At 49.3% G+C, this 19,633-nt stretch overlaps 1 protein-coding gene across 1 annotated transcript; it reads left to right on the forward strand.

Moving 5' to 3' along the window:
* The first annotated feature begins 2,572 nt into the window (after positions 1-2,572).
* On the forward strand, positions 2,573-4,405 carry LOC124412655 (protein sister of odd and bowel-like). The gene is made up of 2 exons (XM_046892719.1): positions 2,573-3,782; positions 3,918-4,405. The coding sequence occupies exons 1-2, from the start codon at positions 2,842-2,844 to the stop codon at positions 4,261-4,263; spliced, it is 1,287 nt and encodes a 428-aa protein (XP_046748675.1). The 5' UTR covers positions 2,573-2,841; the 3' UTR covers positions 4,264-4,405.
* Positions 4,406-19,633: the final 15,228 nt, after the last annotated feature.

Genomic DNA, 19,633 nt, shown 5'->3' on the forward strand with positions numbered 1-19,633 from the left:
CTTGTGAATTTTTATTCCTTGAAATTTTTTATTCGCAAATTTTACCGTTTAAAATTTCATTCTCCGGTATAAATATTATAGTAGTCGAATTTGAAAAGATTGCGATGAATATGACCTATTTGGATGTTAGTGTAACGTTGGCGAGTGCTCTTTGAACTTAAATTGTTAAATACCCCAATCAAAGTAATCTTTAATCTAAATACAGTGTATTCGTATAATTAACGTCACGCATGTAAATCCCACGGGTTCTTTTTCCGTGTGTGAAATTTCTAACATATCTTTTACGGACTGTATTTCTAGACAACGTGTCAATGAGAATATTCGAGTATTAATCAATTGAGTCGTTCACCAATTCGGTAACCTTTCAGAGACATTTAAAGTACATCAGGAATGTGAGAGATTATTTTTGATAGCCCAAGATTATTCTTCGGTAAGACTTCCTCCGTAGCAATTTATCTCCGCAAGATATCTGTGAAGAGTAAAAAAGAAAATATATCCAAGTATATACGTACGAATAAAATAGTAATTTCATCGAGATTAAGCCTGTCTTTGTAAGACGTGCGGGGTGTCAAGGTAGATTGAAAACGACTTGACAAGAAGAAAAAGTCATGGTAGTACTACATAAATATTATATAGCACAAGATCGAGAAGAAGTAGGGAACGGGTACAGACTTTATACCTTATTCAACGGACTACTCAAGTTGTACCTACATGTATCCATAAATTTGTAGGCGTGTAATAAGAGAATCCCTTGAAATAGTGAAAGTTGGTCGGCGCGTCGCGCGTCCGTCTGTCTAACGATGTTTTACCGATATCACAATATCGATGCAGAGATTAGGCTGGAGCCAGTCTCGCGATATACAATACCGATGCTGTACCTACGTACAGCTGAGTACAAGCGCGTATCCGGTGGACATGTTTACGGTAAACACATCGGTATTGCGACAGCTGAGCGTGCATCGAGGAGCCTCAGCTTCAGCTGCCGGCACAAAGGTGGCTGCGGAGTGCGGTTACGTATAGGTACGTAAGTAGGTACCTACAACATATCTGCGTACGTACTCCGGGTTCCGGAGGACGGAGGGTCGGATAGACGGACGTAGGTTCGAAGCCGGCCGCCTGTCCCGGCATAAATCCTTCCCCTCCCTCCCCCCCCCCCCCCCCCCACACTCGCGGGGCCCCGGCAACCGGCCCCAGTCAGTGGGTGATTAAGCGCGCAGAAGAGGAACGAGAAGGAACCGTCCCCGGTGACGGTCAGCGAGCGCAAGCGTGACCCTTGACCCTCTAGGGTCTCGCTCGCACCCGCGGCTATCTCAAAGCGCGTCGCACTCAGCGACGGTGAGCGCCGTGCGCCGTGCGCCGTTCAGGCGGCGTGGGCGAGTCGCGGGAGGGACGCGCTTTGGCCCGCGGGCGTCTTGGACCGTGAGAACACCAACTATAATATTATTTAGTCTGACCGAGGCCTGGCCGGGCAGCGTTGCCGAAGAGGAGAGGAGTGAAGAGGAGAGAGAGAGTGAGAGAGAGAGAGTGGGGCCTCTCTCTCCTGTGGCTGCGCATCGCGTTGCACCCTCGTTCTCCGCGCTCTCTCTTTCTCCCTCGTCGGAGAAGCCGCGAGAAGACGAAACCTTAGCGTATGGAAGGTAGGTACCTACCCGGTGTACTCTAGCGCATTAATTGCCGTCGTAAATTGTTGCGGCTTTGCGAAGGAGTTTAAGTTTAAAACCGCGATGACTGGAGAACGCGCGGACGCGACCGAGCGAAGCGAGTCTTCATCCGCGACTCGAGGCTTCGGGGTAAGTTCTGACCGTTCTCGATTCATTCTCCAAGTTTTCTTTCAGCTTCAAGGATCGAGGTAGAAGGGGGACGGAAGATCGTCTACTTTGCGGTTTCTCCGATTCCACCGCGGGGCGGAAAACGTTTCGCTTTCGGGTCGCGGGTATAGTTATAGTAGTGGGTGCATCGGGCCGATCGAAAAGCTTCAATTACAGTCCCCCATAAATCAGACAGCACCCGAATGATGCCCATAGGTGTAGGTATACGCGAATAACGAACGGCGGTCCATCAATATATTCGTGCAGGGGCCTTACTGCTGTGCGGAGATAGGAAGGACGCGACGAGGAAGGAAGACCCTGTGCCTGTGCACCGGCGAAGACTGCACGCGTGTGCATCCCGAGGCTCGCGTGACAGCGACCGCTTATGAATGTGCCAGTTGGGTCTCCCCCGCGCGGTGCGTACATGCGGCATGCCTCGATGCAGTGCGCCCTGCGCATCCTTAGGATACGCCGACGCCGTCGCCGCCGCAGGACCCTGGATCGTCGAGAGAAGCAGGCGGGCGCGTGTTGCCAGGCCGTGAAACGGGAGAGGGCCCAGATCGCGCTCCGCAGCAGCTGTCGGGTCGCAGGGGGCCCCGACCGCGGGCATCCAGCCATCCAGCATCCCGGTTAGGTCCCGGAGCGCATCGGCGGCGGCGGCGGCAATGGGCCCATGCGGCCCAAGACGAGGTAAGATACCTGCCACCAGGTGGCTCCACCAGCACCGCCCATGCGAGCGATGCCCGAGCAGTCGCCCGAGCGCCGCTGCCCGGCGAGCATCTCCGTTTGTTTGTATTCCGAGGACTTTTGTAAACCCGCGCCTTTTCAAATGTGTTGACAGTGTGTGTCACCCGGCTAGTGATAACGATAAACCCGCCGGAGAGAGATAACGCGGAGCCCCGTTTTCACCGTTCCGCGAGACCTCGAGATTTATGTGATCCTCCGCCTCTCCTCGCCTCGCCTCGCCTCGCCTCGCCTTCTTCTAATCCAACTGCACACACGGCGTCGCGAGCCGATTTTTTTTACCGGCAGCATGCAGCAGCAGCAGCAACAGCAACATTCCGATCCCGAGAATATATCCTCGGCGGAAGTGCAGGAACTCACTCCCCTTCCGGATGTCATTGACGAGGAGATGTCCCCAAACGGGATCACCAATCTCACCCTCCAGAGCGTCGCCCTTGGCCTCCAGGGCGCCCTGCTCGCCGCTCTTCAACGCGCGGCTCTCCTGCCGCCGGGACACGCAGCGGCCGCAGCTCTAAATCTCCAGGCCCTCGAGACGTACCTGACTCTACATCGTCTCCACGCGAGTAGCAACGCCTCGGCGAGTGCCTCCTCGACGACGACCTCCACCTCCACCTCCTCCTCCGCCAGCATCAACAATAACAACAACAACAACAACAACAATAACAACAATAACAACAATACCTCCGCGAGGAGTTCCTCGTTCCTCCAGAGCAACTGCACCTCCCCCGCCTCCTCAACCGCAACAAAGACTGATCATCAAGTCGGCGATGTTTTGCCCGGCTCTACCACCCTCGACGAGGACGACGTAACGCATCTCGATTTCGTCACCGACCCCGAGGAGGACCTGGCCCTGCTCGAGGAGGAGGAAGTCCTCATGCGGGACAACAACTCGTCGGGGAGTTCCACGACCCACAACCACGACGCTCTCCTCCAGAGAATAACCACCGACGAAACACCGGCCCCGGCGATAACTCCCGACGCTAACCTGCTCCAGGCCGCCTCTCTGCTGCCAACGACGACGGCAACATCCACCTCCGTCGAGGCTGTCCTCGCCCGGCCCTGCAGAGCCTCGAGACCTAAGAAACAGTTCATCTGCAAGTTCTGCAACAGACAGTTCACCAAAAGCTACAATCTACTCATCCACGAGAGGACTCACACCGACGAACGTCCCTACAGCTGTGATATTTGCGGGAAGGCGTTCAGGAGGCAGGATCACCTCAGAGATCACAGGTAAGAAGTCGCGCTAATCCTCATTTCGACGAGGCTAGACGTTTTTACCTCTATACTCTTAAACGGCGCGAGGAGAATTTTTCAGCGAAAGGATCCCTTCATTGACGCTTCGTTGTTTTTCTCTCATATCCTCAGGTACATCCACAGCAAAGAAAAACCGTTCAAGTGCGCGGAGTGCGGCAAGGGCTTCTGCCAGAGTCGGACGTTGGCCGTTCACAAAATCCTTCACATGGAGGAATCGCCCCACAAATGCCCCGTCTGCGCGCGTAGCTTCAACCAACGGAGCAACCTCAAGACTCATCTTCTAACTCACACGGACATAAAGCCTTACCACTGCGCCTCGTGCGGCAAGGTATTCCGCAGGAATTGCGATCTCCGGAGGCATTCGCTCACCCACAATTTGGGGGTCGCCTCCTCGCCCCCGCCCCCCAGCCTTCCTGGACCCGGATCGAGCACCGCCGTGCTCCAGGAAACCTCCTAGCCCCTCTGTCGACTCGAACAGTGTAATAATTACCTTAGAATTAAGCTAAGCCCATGCTCATTAGATCTGTAATTATGTCTATAATATTGATTGTATGTACTGAAATTATAAATCTGACTATATAGAGAGTTTTTCTCTATTATTTTTTTTCCGGCATGTGTAAAATAAATTTTTATTATTATTTTTTACTAATCATTTGTCTGTTTCTTTCATTCTTTACTTATTTCTTCTTTTTGCCCGGAATTACATCAGCTTAAGATATTTTTTCCTATTTATGGTAACTAGAAGCTCGAAAAAGAAATTAGAATTTTCAACTCAAAGTTCAATACCGTTTTTACATTCATATGAGAATCTGGTAAAATTCAGTAAAATTTCACCGTTAGTCTACACGATTTTCGTTTACCGTAATACTTGTTTTGCACTCGAAATTGGAGCAACGGTTCGAGATTGGGTATCATAATTTTGCTTCATACGGAATGGAGACGTTAATTATCGACGCTGCAGGCGAAAGAAGCATTCTCTAGCCAAGCAACAAAGAAGCCATTCGTTAACTCGTGAGCGTGAAATATTAACGATTTTGAAACTCCGAAGCTCCGTTGTACGCTTGTCCGTGCAGTCGCTTACGTGCAAAGGTTATTTCGTCACCGAGGCATTGAGAGTTGACTAACGATGATATTTGCGCACTCGTGACTCTCGAGCACTTCTCGGCGAATTTCGACGGCAAGTTGCGTGAATTATTTACTCCTATTTTCTCCCTTTTGTTCGGCGACAGCGCGCCTCTAGCTTTCGCCTCGCGCCCAACTATGGCATTCAAATTTACCTGCGGGATAAACCTGGACTCTCTTTTACACGTTGTGTCTATAGGATAGAATACACAAATTTTGTCAGTTAGATAGTAATTTTTTTTCGAGGAGACACTAAGCGTTGAAAGTCACGGTATTACCAGCTTCGCTCTGAATCGTGTCGGATACAAAAAGCCTCCGCAGCTGCTCTCGAGGGAAACATTGAAAAATATAAGAATAAAAGAGGAGTTGAAGTACACTGAAAATGGAAATAAAAGTAGGGAAAAGAAGGATGAAAAAAGAGGGGCTGAAGAGAGAAGAAAATTCAAAGGCGCTTATCGGAGGGACGAAACCTTCGGCCCGACACCCGTGAACAATAATGCAGGTAATCTTGCGGCTGGTTAATTAATTAGGCTCTCTTCTATCCGCGCTCTCGGTTATAAATAACCGAATAAAAAATCTGGATCGTGTTACAAAGACGCACCCGCCGGAGTTGCGCCAGGTGCGTGCGTGACATCACGTCTTGATACGTCTAGAGTTACTTGTCTTTCTCGGTCGCTCAAACACCCGACTAACGCCGAATCACTGGAGCATCAGCTGAACCTTTCGCCTGGGCCGTTCCTGCAGGCCCTGCAACACGTCGGCCCTTTACCCTCGACGGGGTGCCGTCAGCGCGAGGAAAGTCGGAGCTTCCTTTTCTCAAAATTCCAGTTTACTTTTCAGTCCCGTAGTTGCGGGTGAAAAAGAGGAGAGAAAAAGGACGTCAAGGGTGAAAGAATTGCGTCAAATACAATGGTAATCTGGTATAACGGCACCTGAGTCGATTCACCTGATCGCACACGTGGAAAGCTTGTAATTAACCGGTTGGTCCTCCGGGTCCCTCGGGGGATTTGATAGAAATGAATTTTTGCATCGCGTTAATATACACGTGTTGAGATGTGTTTAGAATTTAAAGTTTCAATTTTAACCTGTGCCGCGTGATACAGTCAAACCGGTGCTTAATCATACGTTTCTGCACGATGTCTGTAAATTTACCTTGCGATATATAAGTGTGGTCGATTTTTTTCTACAACTGTAGGTATACTCATATTCCTCAGATTATACCTGCAACGGGTCTTCATGCCGATTCCGAGACGTTTATTATCTTATGCCTCCACATCTCGCGGGATCTTAAAGCAATACTCAGGTATATTGCAATTTTACGAACTGTTGACTTTTATTGGCAGAAAAACGTTTCTGTTCATAATATGCATGCAGCAGTGAGGCAGCTGTTTATGCGAGAACCTGCGTATAGGGTTTCAGCTGTGAAAATGTAAGCTTTTACGATTTAATTTTGAAACAAAGCGTTTGGAAATATGCCTTCAGCGATAGAAAAGAGTTGTTGCTCTCCTACTGAACCCCGATTTTGTCCTGAATTTTATATTTTTGTTGATTCATTTTTTTTTCTCTTTCTTTCTCTCTCTCGCTCTCTTGGACACGTTTATGTGATATTCGGCTTAGCAGACGAGTACGAGTTGCATGAAATCGGAACGAGTACAACTTACACCGCATCGTTAATAGAGTAGCAATGTGATCACGAAAAACAGGTGAAAGGCGCGATGGAAACAGGTTAAAAAATGTGGGAAAAAACTGAGAGTAGCTACACGATTAGAAAAAAAATGTTCCAGGAGTTCGACTAAAATTTTAAGGTTGATTTAACCATTTTTTAATATATTACTACGTAAAAAAACAAAAGTACAAAGTGCAAATTAAATGTTGATACGACAATTTAAATGTTAAAATTATCAAATAATTTGTGTCATATTTACTAACAGAAATGTAACAAATAACACAAACATAAAGTTAAATTTTTCCAAAAATGAATTAGTTTAAGTTATAGAAGCAGTGACCATCGTCGCGAATTGTCAACTGAGCGTTCCCATTACCGGGAATAGTTTTCGGTTTCGGGTCTCCTTCGAGGCGCTGGCACGCACCCACATAAAAATACGTACGACGTGTATGCCTAGTCGTACGCTAGTGGAATGCACGTGTGTAGCGTGGGGCGCACTAGGAGGGAGCGAAGCGTCGAAGGTGGCGGGTGGAAGGATGGGACAGGAGGGCGGACAGAGAGGACACGGAGGACCACACGTACGTACCGCCCACAGATACGCTATCACTGCACAGCCGGTATGAGGACGACGTGATCTGCATGCGCACGTCCTGTTTCACTCCGACCGAATAAAACAATGACCGAACGAAAATAAGAGGGGAATAAAAATCCTTACGGATACGGATGTACGTCGGTGTGCGTCGCGGACGCCTGCAGCGGACCCCTTCACCTACACCTACAATATACCTACAGTATGGAGGTATCCCGGAGGACAACCGGCGCTGATTTAGGGGGTTGATGGGTGGCTGTTGGCGCGTATGCGATACAGCCGCCGCTTTTATCCGACTGGCTCTGATCCTCCAACCACCCGTGTTATACCGGCTCCCCAGCGATATTCGAGGCCCCATTACTTCCGTGGTGGTTAACTCTTTCACGGGGAAATGAAGCGAGTGGTTCCAAAGGATACGTCTTGGAGTCGACGCGTCCAGGGTGGTACAATTATGCAGATAGCAGACGTGTCGAACAGGCGAAGGAGAAGAAGAATGAAAGAGCATTCGTACAAAATCGAACCAATTCGTGGCACTCGATTAACCCCCAAGGGTGATTCGAGTTCGATACTAATCGCATCGTGATCCTCCCGTTGCTTCTCACTCGACACTCAACGCTCCTTTTCCTCCCGTCTATCGAAAGCTTGACTAAAACGAGCAAGCCGTCTTCGACGATTCCAGCATTTCGCCCCGGGTGCACCGATACCGCAACGGTCAGTCTCCGAACCGATGGATGCCCCGGTAGGACTGTCAGTCGGACAGTTGGTGTATGATTGATACGTTCCCCGGCGGTAGACGTCGTAAAAACTCCAGGTACCTCCACGAAGTTGAGAAATACTCGGTCCGATCGGTACGCCTACTACTCGGACATAGGGAAGCACTCAAGTTGTAGGTATATACCTTCCGTTCGCAAAACAGCCGCGCTCCACGCACCGTAATCATTCACTTCGGATTGATTGGGTGATTCGATGTTTCTCTGGTTTGTTTCTGAAATTCTTTTTCAGCGCGTGAGACGTGAAACTCGAGAAAGCCAGTTTCCACCCGTTAGGTATATTTAATGGGAATGAAATGTTTTAATCTAAAAATGAATAAAACTCGTGTTTGATCACGATAATTAACCGCGCGGTATATATTATAATTGAGGTGAGAAAATATGAGGATTGACGGTATAATTTTACAGCCCCGCTTCCGAGCGTTGACGCAATATATGCCGTAGCGGCAACATCTTCATGCGCGGATTTAATCGGAGTCGTACGTTTATTGAGGCGTTTGGAATGTATCCTCGTCCTACGCCTAAAATAAGAGAGATGAGGAAAAAGGAGGACTAAGAAATAGAATAAGAAGAGAAAGAACCGCCTAGCGTATATGGAGAAATGATTCTACGAATTTATGATTATCAAGGCATCAGCGGGTTAACAGTCATATTTTTCCAGCCGCTCATTTGCATATCGATGTTATTAAATTCGATCGGACAGCTTTTCGTGGGTTGACGGAAGCGCTGCCGAACTATGTTATGGAAGGGTCGCCTAATCGCGGCGTTTGACGACTCCGCGGGCCGAGAAACGTATTTTGGAAAAGAAGTCAACGGCCTCGCGTACCTCCGTTCCCTCCTTCACGACGAGACAACGACTTTCCATTTCGCTCGGGACGAGTCTTAAATCGTTCAACTGTACCTGATGGAATAAACGCCCGGAACTTAATTCGCTCTCGACCGCCCGTTACGTTCTCCGTAAGAAACGAACCCAATCCAGACCCAATCCGTGATCCCTTTGATCGTTCGTATTTATACATGCACGCCCTCGTTCGTTTTTCTTCGAGAAAGTGAATAATCTCAGGTTAACGTTCGACGCGTACGGTGTTCCAGCCACCTTCTCGACTCCGGATATTGAGTCCATTCGAAATTTAACAACCAAATAATTTCAGGAGGAGACACCACGCGGGCGCCATATAATTGTACATTTCTCGATATGTTAATCACACGAGTCCTTTTACGGCTTGTGGATTGCCGATGACACGTATAATACATTCGGTTCGTGCCATGTGCAGGTGCCATAAAAAATCTTGTAAAAACGTAACAACGCTTTTAATTTTACAGTTGCACAGAATATATCGCGTCCGACGAATGATTTATCATCGGGAAAATCTTTCCACATATTACCAACAAAATACACATATACACGTGGAGATTTGTGCGTAGTAACTAACTTTCAAAGATGTTATAAAAATATAATGCTAAATCCGTTCAAATCTCACCTAAGTCATCACATGCGGATGTTGGATACTTTCTACGACCATCGTTTGCTGTTTCGTTTTTTGCTTTTCAGTTTTGCACTAATGTCCTGATTGCATTTGTACTTGGTTTCTAAAGTGAACGAAGGTTAAGGACGAATGAGAAACACGCGAAGACGAGGAGAGAAAATGAGGAGTTACATATCGAAAAAGGAATTAGACGACAAAAGTGCCTCTCCACCCCCTTAACGGAGGGTCGAACGGAGCTCTCGAGCCAGAGGGCGAGGGCTCGACTCTCGTCCAGAGTCGCTGACTCCGTCGTCTTTGGTCCGGCGGGTCTCTCGCCTGGCGAGGCGCGTACGGTATGACTACGAAATAGGAACAGGCGGACAGGATGACGAACGGCAGGATGCCGCGGGCACCGAAGTGGTGACTCGTGCGACACGTACCTACACTCGCCCACGCAGGACTGGAGCGGACCCTCGGAGCGGGCGGCCGGGCCTCGGGGGCCCGAAGGCCCCCAACACGCTAAAATATCGGTGGGCCCTACCGCGAAAGAGGCAAATTTTATTTATAGGGTTGTCTCTTCACTTCTTGCGGCGGCCTGCCACAGACGATCCGTGGAAGGAAGGCGCACTCTGTAAGGCAGAGCCGCTCATATATGCCTACCTATATCTCCGTATCGCCGCGAGGCGGATCGGGAAGAGGCTGCAACGAAAGCCGCAAGAGATACCCTCGCCCATACGTTAAGAGCTGCGGTTTTCCCGAGCACCTCCCTGTTCGTTATATTACGTTTTCTTCAGGGCGTACGAGAGTCGTCGAATAACGCTTTTATACGTCGTACTTTGCTCTGAACTCTTTAGGAATTTAACCGAGTCAAAATCAAGTTTCGCCAAGTACGGTACCGTGACTCACGATCAGTGTTGATCACTTCACTGCAGTACGAAAACCCCTTTTGCTTCCGATCCTCGCCATGAACAAATCAAACCATTCGAGTGTTTGATACTCTTCAAACATAAATCATCATCGACACTCATACACTGCTTCATAAGCTTCTAATCTCACGCATTTGCAGCCTCGGAATTTTTGAAAAATCACTTGTCCTCAATTCATGTAGTATGAATATTTTCTAATAATTTCACCGGCGCGTCACTGCTCTTTCCGCTTCAATAAATCGACATTTTGCTGGTTTTAATGCACTTGTCGCTAGCCATCGGTGACCGTTCGACTCGTCGATATTTAGAGAATGCGTATAATGCCTGGGCATCGGCTCACATACCTGTATACCATAGATAATTATAGGTACGTGCGCGCATACCAATATTGCCCGCCATACCAAACGGGGCCTTTTACTTCCCCTTGGGGCTCGATTAATGGGGATTAGGAGGTCAAGGGTCGAATGCTGATCGCAACCCGGCCCTTGTGTAGCTGCTTGTTCGCGCATCGAGTGGACGTGCGGGGGAAATTATTCGGTCATAAATCCAATATGCATTGGGGAAAATTCCCTTCACACACCGCGGTGAGGTTAAAAAATACGGCCTGAAGGAGGAATTGTCTAACGCTGCGAGCAGGGACTCTATTTTCACATGATAATGATTTCTCGACATTGACAAGTTAATTTGCTTAATACTTCGCCTCGGTAATCTTTGACTCTCCGCAGGACTTATTCGATACCGATTTAAGGAGTGCAGGTGAAAAGCCTGTGCTAGAAGTTCCGACATAAGACCATTTCTGACACACTTTCTACTTGTCTGTCCGTCATCCAAACGACAAATGATTTAGTTTGATACTAACCAATCAATGAAAGAAACGTCACCTCCGACTGAGCAATCCTTCCTCCGTCGTCGACTTACTCGGCTCGGAATATCCGTGGTCGTATCTCTCCTCTCTCCCCATTTACACAGCTTTCTTCCCCTTGTGGTTATGTAAGAGATCTCCGTACGGCTGCAGTAAAAAAGATCTAAACGTTGCGGTGCGCGCATAGTTGGCCACAGGATGAACCGCGCTATAGTTGTTCTGTAAATAGCTGAAATCCTCGTTGACAGGTGGACTCTTCGAGGCACGCGAGGCATCCGGCGGGTTCTCCAAGTCGCGTCGACGGAAAACTCCCGAGGGACGAGAAATGGAGGGACCCGTGAACCGCGGAAGAGTGAACAACTATATTAATGCGGGAATGTGGGCATTCCTGAGCCAGGACGAGGGCCCTATCCATTTTATTGCGCTCGTGCCCTCTGCCCTTATAACGGGTGACTTTTTCGGTGGCTTCCAGCGGCTCGTGTCCGATTCCACGCCTCGTTGCAAACCGATTACCTTCCAGGTGAACTCGGGGTGATTACCTTTTTCGATGGTCAAAATCGAGTCGATTCCTCAAACGCTGCGTCTCGGAGCGGTAAAATTCGTTCGTGGGATCCAATTGTCACTTATTTCAGGTTGATCACCCCGTACCGGTACCGGAGACGTCGCACGGGGCCCGAGGGTCCCAATCTGGGCCTGACTACCTCCTTCTTTACGAAGTGACCAGATAACGCAATCTAATGTATGAATGCTCAGAGAGCGTAGAAACGGAGACGTTACCTGCGCTCAATAAGGATGAGATAGTGGCCCCCCGATAATCTACGATGGCCAGGGTCCCCCGACCTACGGACAGGGTGATTCATGCCGTATCGTTCTGGAATTCCAAAATTAATTAAATGCGAGTAATATATGCTTCGTTTTAATTGCGTCATTGTCCGATTTCATGCCAGCCGCAACTGTCCTGCTGCACGTGCGCGACCGTGCGGCGGCTATATTTATCGCTCGGTGAAAGAAAAAAAAAAAAAAAAAAAAAATTCCGGAACGACCCCGAAACGGTGCTCAAGGAGGCCCAGCCTGGAGGCAATACCCGACGTCTAAGTGACAGCGGAGCATCCGGGAAGACGGTGTGTGAGTGGATGAAGCGTGGATTGAACAATCAGGGATAGTAGCTATATATATTCGAACAGTAAGTTGTGGAAGGAAGAAAAAAAAATGTCGAAGCGCAAATCCGGATTGTGGGTATATAGAGACGTCGTCAATTATTGACGATCCCAATGGCGCAGCGAAACTCAGCGGGTGGAATACGACCCGTTGCACCCGCGAGAAGGACGGAGGACGGAGGACGGAGGGCTTTAATATTCCATAAAGAAAACCGTGAGCGAAAGAAGTTGTCCCCACATGCCGCCCACTCGAGTTGGTAACAGCAAAATTTTATATTCACTTTGTGGTGGATTAGTGAAATTAATAAACGTAAACCTTTTAACCTAACGCTCGTAAGGTGCAGATAAATTTCTATTTATACTGTAATCGCCGTTGATCCTCCTCTCGAGACGGACTCCGAGTGCAGGCGAGGGACCAACCGAGGGAATCTTACACAGGGCCACGAGCCACCTCGGTTAGGATAGGTGTTTCTCTCCGTCGTCACTTCGTAAACCTGTTGAATAAATTTCCCCACACATACATACGAGCCTTGCTCACTCCCTGTAGCTAAGGCTACACTATCGTAGGTACGGTCCTCTCGTTATACCCGCAACAGTGCGCGCGCCCGGTTTCGAAACTTACTCACAAGCAACGGGCGAAAGCGGGGTTAGTTGACCACCTCAAGCTTTCGATTCTTACCAATTTTCTTTATTCTGGGCTTTTTGCGTGGTCAATTTTTACTCAGCCTGAGGAAAATGAGCACATTTTTCAATATGTTTCTCAGTATGATAGATGTTCAATAAATGGCGCGTCATGTCGCATGGAACTGCATGTTACAGCGTGCATGGAATATAAATGATATGATAGAAGCTTCCAGCTGGCGCAATTGCCACATATTAAATCGACTAACAAAATGCACAATTCTAATAACGGTTGAACACGAATCGATAATCATTTTAGATGACCACTGCGTAATTGAGCAGATTACATAGGTCAGCCAAGGTGATCTGTCTAACCGTTTCATAAAAAAAAATTCTTCTCGCTTTCAGAACGTCGTTAATATCTTAACCTCCAGTAAATCTAAAAATGAATCAACGTATACCGCCATTAATCCAACTACCACTTCCAGGGTTACCGCATTGTTCATATATTCCGGTAAAATGACAAGTATTCGCAGGATTTGAAAACTTGTCCCGACTGACGAATGGATTACTTTAGCCAATAACGGTGCATTGATCAATTTCGGAAAAGGGTTCGAGAGCTGAGGTCACGTTTGGAGAATCAAAGTAACGGACCTTCGTTTGGGAAATCGAGTCCAGTTCCCTGGGCCGGGTGTAGGTCCCCGGGATTCGTGTTGTGACGACGGAGCCCGCACCAATATGGTAATAATGTGACATGGTTGTCGGTGGCGCGTCGTCGGCTCTCACCAGGAGGCCTTATCTTATGGTGCAGCTTGCTCCGAGGCCCCCTGTGACGAGGCGAAGGGCCTCGGGTCTGGCACGCGGCACACCCCCAGTTCCATGCCTCGGACATACCCGCAAGATTCCTCCGGAGCCGAGAGATGACAAGTCACCAGTCATACCTCGAGTTCAAATAGATACGATCCTCGGTCGCAGAGTCCCCGCGTTCTCCCGGGACGTTTTCGGCCTCTATCCGTACCCGGGGCCCAGAGGCTGCCAGAGGGGGACGAGCCGACGGCCAACCGCCATTAACAGCCGTTCGAGACATATTTCATCCGCGCAGTCATCGCGTTTTCGGTTTTCTTTCTGGTTCGTCATCAGACCGAATACTTGGCGCGGGTTAATTATTCCGAGTGATCGAGCCACGTGACTTCCGCGTTAAGAAGTGGAAATTTTCCTCAGGTTTCCGAAGTTGCAGGTGTGCAGTTCGGAGGTATCGTACGAGGACGCAGGGTGCATGGCAGAGTCAGATAAGGAGAGAAAGAGTGGCCGTGGACTAGAGTTGTATAAAAACATGCGCAAGGCGGACATAACACAAGTGGGACTCGAGGCGACAGGTATAATACCTATAAGAGAAAGGTCGGGGGTGGAAAGAAGCGAGATAAGGAAATGGGAGAGAGCCGAGAGAGCCGAGAGAGGAGATGAGAGAAGAAGAGAGGCTGCGGTGCGGTGGAAGCGACGCGGGCGGCCGGCGCGGTAATCACATCGATGATCTGTGACATTTAAACAAACCCCATAAGAGGGGACCTGTTCCAGATAAGGCCCGACACCTTCCTTAGGTATACAAGGTTATTTTAACCGTCAGCCGGCGAGGGTCCGGCGCGCATGCACGGAGAGACAGAGACACCCGGCAAGGTGGTCGATACCGTGCGGTATAGCATGGAGCAAACGCTGCCCTCGGCCGGGTAAGGACCGGCACGTAGATAGAGACACGGGGCCCCGAATGGCCCAATGCTGTACGCCGGAGACGAATCCATTAGCCGAGAGCGCGGATTGAGCAATAAACCAACTGGGAGGTAAGTTTCTCTCCCGATGCCCGCCGTTCCCGAAGAGGAGATTCTCCGCTGCAGGGTTATTCCTTTGGGTCTTATTCCTGTCGGGCCCGCATTCCCGTACAAGATGTCGCGCCGATAAAAACCCCACCTCGGCCTCCCCCCTCCGTTTCGGAACCCCCTCCCGAGCAATTCATTTAAACATTCCCAGAGGTGGTCGCGCGACAAATTACTCCCCAAACCCCCGGTGCCGGCCAAAAACTCTCGGCTTCGCCGGCTCCTAGAGGGCCCTGCATACTCTCACCCGCACACATACCTGCGCCCGGGCCCCGTCCGTATCTCCATTGAGAGATCTCCCGTCCCTGTGTCGGGGGCCTCCTCATAAGACCCGGTGACACTTCTCACCCTTCTTAAGAGGCCACTCGCTTCGATCTTTGCCAGGCTGCGGCCGAGAGCTAGGCGCGGATGATGTCGCTCTGCACAGCGAGAGCCGAAAGCCAGGAATCCCGACCTCGACGCACCCCGCACAGACGCACCCCGTCCGCGTGTGTGCGGGAGACAGACAGCTTCCGGAAGCATACCTAACAACTACCCCTACCTCACAGATACCTAGGAGCAGATTATTGCACGAGGCGTCAACTGTTTTCAGTCGGGACTCGCCTTTGGGTATACCTAAGCCAGCCAGCCAGCCAGCCAGCCAGCCAAGAACCTGAAACGCTTGACTGTATAAGACCGGGCTTAAAATATTGCCCCAGTTTCGAACAAGGGACTGCGACACATTTCCCAAGCCAATTAATTACTCTCAATACGATTTCAGGATGAGCGTCTTCGGGTGGTCCGTGCAACCTGCTGCGGAGGTTTTCTTCGCAAGAAGTGAAACGGAAATCATTCGAGATTCACTTTTACCGTCGCGGCGGAGTAGATAAGCAAGTATGCTGCATCGGGAGACAAAAAGTCGAAGATTGAACGAAGCGTGGGGATTGAGGCTTGTTCAGAAGTAGACTGCAGGTAAGAAGAATCGTTTCGCGGTCTCCATAAATCCTCCAGCTGTGGCCTTTCCTCCACCCTTATTCGTCCTCCGAGGTGCGGAGCGCAGGACGAATATATTCGTTTCTGAAAATATCCAGCGTCGTTGGACCAACACCTTATCGCAGTCGGGTCTAAGGGTTTCAAATTTCACGGTCAATTGACGCGGCTGCGGAGCGTTCAATTATTTGTCATTCGTTTCCCTCGAGAGAGCTCCGCGCCTCAGCGACCGTATGAACCACGTTGCAAGAAGTACAAGAAGAAAGGTTGGCCGGAGGCTGCGAACAACTTACACAAGCGGTGATCCGGTAAAATTTTTTTTCACTCCGCTCACGATCAACGCAACTGCAGAGATGCACCGATCGAGTCGATGGCGATTAAACGCGGTTCGCGAACCATTAACCTGTGGAACGGATTTGCAACGCAGAGAAGAGAAAAAGAAAAAAAAGAGAAAAGCGTTTATTCAAGATGTCCTTGAGATGATGATGGAGAGAAAGAGAGAGAAAGAGTCCAACGAATTCGATCCTCGCCGATCAACGTCCGCCCGTCTGTCTGTCTCTCTATGCAGCCGTTTATAAAAGTGTCATTGACACAATCTCGCTTCGCATGCGATATTCCGCACATTTGTTGTCAGTTCACCTTCGTAGTAGGTAGAACGCAGGCCGCAAGGTACAGGCAAGGTACAGGCAGGCAAACGGACTTTCCGACGGACGGATGGAGGTACGCGCCGCAATTAATTACAGGGGGACCGAGAGGGCGTCCCCCTCGCAGAGAGGAACTGCGGAGATCCGCCTCCCGCGGCACGAGTTTGTCGTCGTGTCGCGATGCCGGGCCCCTCCACCTCGGCATTGTACGTATAACGTACCCGCCCGACGCTCCCATGCAGCCTCGGCTGTGTTACGTGCGGGGCGTCCACTTCTCAAACGACAAAGAAGAGAGAAAAGAGAAAAAAAAACACGGGGGTGGTTACACCGTGTAAGTGTTTGAACAATCACGCCGATTGTTCCCGCTCTGATGATTTTTTCTTTTTTGTAGGTATAGATGTTACCTGAACGGGACGGTGAAGTGTATAATAAATTATGATCCGACTACTGAATCAGGTTATGGTCGATTTTACGACAGTGGATAGTGAGATGTGGATTCAAGGGTCCGCTGGGTCCCACAGATTTCAGTACTGATCATTTAGCAACAAAGAAAGCTAACGGCGACAGTTGATCAGTACTTCGAGAAAACGAGAACTGCAGCCTCAATTCGCTCGAGCCTCTACATGCAGATTAGAGGGGCGATCGACGAGACGTGATATCCGGAGAGATTATTCCCTCGAGGAAGAAGAAGAATAAGAAGAAGACGAGAAATAAGAATACGAAGGAGAGTGGAAGGAGGAGGAAGAGAAGAGCAGCTCGCCCACGCACGCGTAGGATAATTGCACGCGCGATTCTTGCTCGTCCGCGTATGTTCGCAGTCTGGTATCTGCAACGGGCATACAAGATAGGGGGGAGAGAGGAAAAGAGAGAGAGAGAAAGAAAGAGGGAGGGAGGGATAGAAAGAGTGAACCGAAGAGTGGGGCGGCGGCGGCGGCGGAGAGACGACGAGGTCAGAGGTCAGACGGGACGCCCACCGAGCGACACCCACGCAGCAGCGGCTCCGCGCGTCCGGAGGTTCGTTCTTCGTGCGGCCGCGGGTTTCTACCTCGGCATCGAACGCCTCCTCCGCGGTTCGCGTGGGTCCAGGGGACGAGAGACACCGGCCGCACCCTCGAGGGACTCGAGAGGACGATCTTCGTCGTCGTCGTCTTCGTCTTCGTCTTCGTCCTCGGCGGCGGGGCCCGACGATAATGATTCCCTTGGATGTGCAGCGTGGGCGCTACGCCACGCGATCTATTACTATGATATTATCAGCGCGGACGGGTTTTCTCGGGTTTTCGGCCCAGCTGCTTGCCGTTGGTAGGCTGCCGCACGCATCTGGCTGCGGGCTTCTCGGATATAGATAATCATTCTCGAATCACCGGATATTCCTTTACAGCGCCGCGCCGCGTCGCTCGATCGGCTTTCGATCCGTTTATCTTTAACGGAACACGCGCAAAGTTCTCCTCTCGATTATGTAAGAGGGTAGCAGCGGCAGCTCGGATTCGTTGCGGGGCGTCCTTTGCCGTAAAACAGTCGAGCGGTCGGGGGCCTCGGGCCCAACCGAGGTTCCACCTCCCCACGACGCGTGCTACGCACCAAATGCAATTATAACCATTAGGGGCAACAAAAAACAGGCCCCTACTTTTTCATTATTCTTTGACTTTTTTTTCTATCTTTTAACAAACTTCATACCTACACGCTAATTCGTTCTTTCTTCACCAAAGTAGACTTGATTAATTTACTCCGAACCTAGGTTACGGTATAGAAGGTGCGGCCGACCTTGTTATGGCTGACTTTGCAAAAATCGTTGACACCTTAATATAGTTTTCGGAAAGCTTGATGAATTTGTATTTCTGTTTCTCAACGACGCCTCCATGATCTACTAATTTATTCCTATTCAACGTTATGGTGTTTCGGAAAATTCCCAGCAATAAAACGACATGTTCGATTTGATATTCGCTAACTTTTTCAACAACTAATTTGGTAAAAATACCTATGTATAATGACATAATAACAGATTCGAACACCTTCGCATTGCTTATCCGAAGCCTGAACTCTGAACTATTTACAGCTGAATATTTACGCGGCATTAAATTATAATGCACGAAGAATATATCTCATTATAGGTGTAATTTCAGATAAAAAAAATATAAGATCTGAACGAATAGAAGGCAAAAAAGCGAAAGGTTGGCTGCCGCGCTTGCTATCCGACGGTATAAACCGCGTTAAGGAGCGATTCGACGGTCGCAAGTTTGTCGCGAGGTACGAGTATAACACAGCAGATTTGTAATTATACAACCTGTGCATGTGCGCATTATATTATGCCTACCATTACTGCGTATATCGGGCAGAAGTGTGTGCGAGTATATACGACACGTGGATGGACGGCGAGGAGCATTACTACACGTTTACAACGCGAGAGAAGTCGTAGGTACTGCTGCACCTACCCATACCTACCACACGTAGAATGGAGAAGTGAGTGAAGGTGCTGCTGCGGGTTTATGAGCAGCATGACCCCGAGATCGCGTCACCGGGCGGCCATGCAACCGTCCGAGGATCAAGTTACCAAAATTCTAAAGACTTCGCCGCCGACGCGAGGCGAGGCGAGGCGAGGCGAGGCGAGGCGAGGCGAGTCTCTCTGCCTGAGAGCTGAGAAGAGAAAAGAAGAGAAGAGAAGGGAAGAGAAGAGAAGAGAAGTAAAAGAGAGTGATCCTAGGTACCCAACCAACCACGGGCATCTAGTCCTCCGGAGATCGGCGGGTCACCGATAGCAAAAGCTTGTCACCGCCGGGTCATCTTTCATTTAGTATCTTACATACGGTCTAATGGCACATTTACACATGAACTTTGTGCTTGGACGCCATATTGGACCCTCCGTCTCACTGCGGTATGACTCAATTTCACTTCATTTCAACAATGGTTTTCACGTGAAAATGTATTCGTTTGCGCTGCTAATTCGACCGTAATTGTAACTCGAATCAAACTTTGACGAATACTAAAATGTTATGAAAAAATTAGGTATAGATTGAATATTTTGTTTTTGCCACGATGACTTTGTTCAATCTACCAAAAATCATCTCAACGGTATAAAATACCGTCTAAGTCTTCGTAGAAAAACAGGAGCTTCTCTGTTTTCCAATTTATCGAAATCTATGACCAGTTATACAACATGTTAGCAAATGACT

The sequence above is a fragment of the Diprion similis genome, chromosome 2 (assembly GCF_021155765.1).
Source record: "Diprion similis isolate iyDipSimi1 chromosome 2, iyDipSimi1.1, whole genome shotgun sequence".
Lineage (NCBI taxonomy): Eukaryota > Metazoa > Arthropoda > Insecta > Hymenoptera > Diprionidae > Diprion > Diprion similis.

Coding starts and splice junctions, on each gene's coding strand:
- LOC124412655 (XM_046892719.1), top strand. CDS start 2,842: ATGCAGCAGCAGCAGCAACAGCAACATTCCGATCCCGAGAATATATCC. Junction 3,783..3,917: donor GATCACCTCAGAGATCACAG/GTAAGAAGTCGC, acceptor TCATATCCTCAG/GTACATCCACAGCAAAGAAA.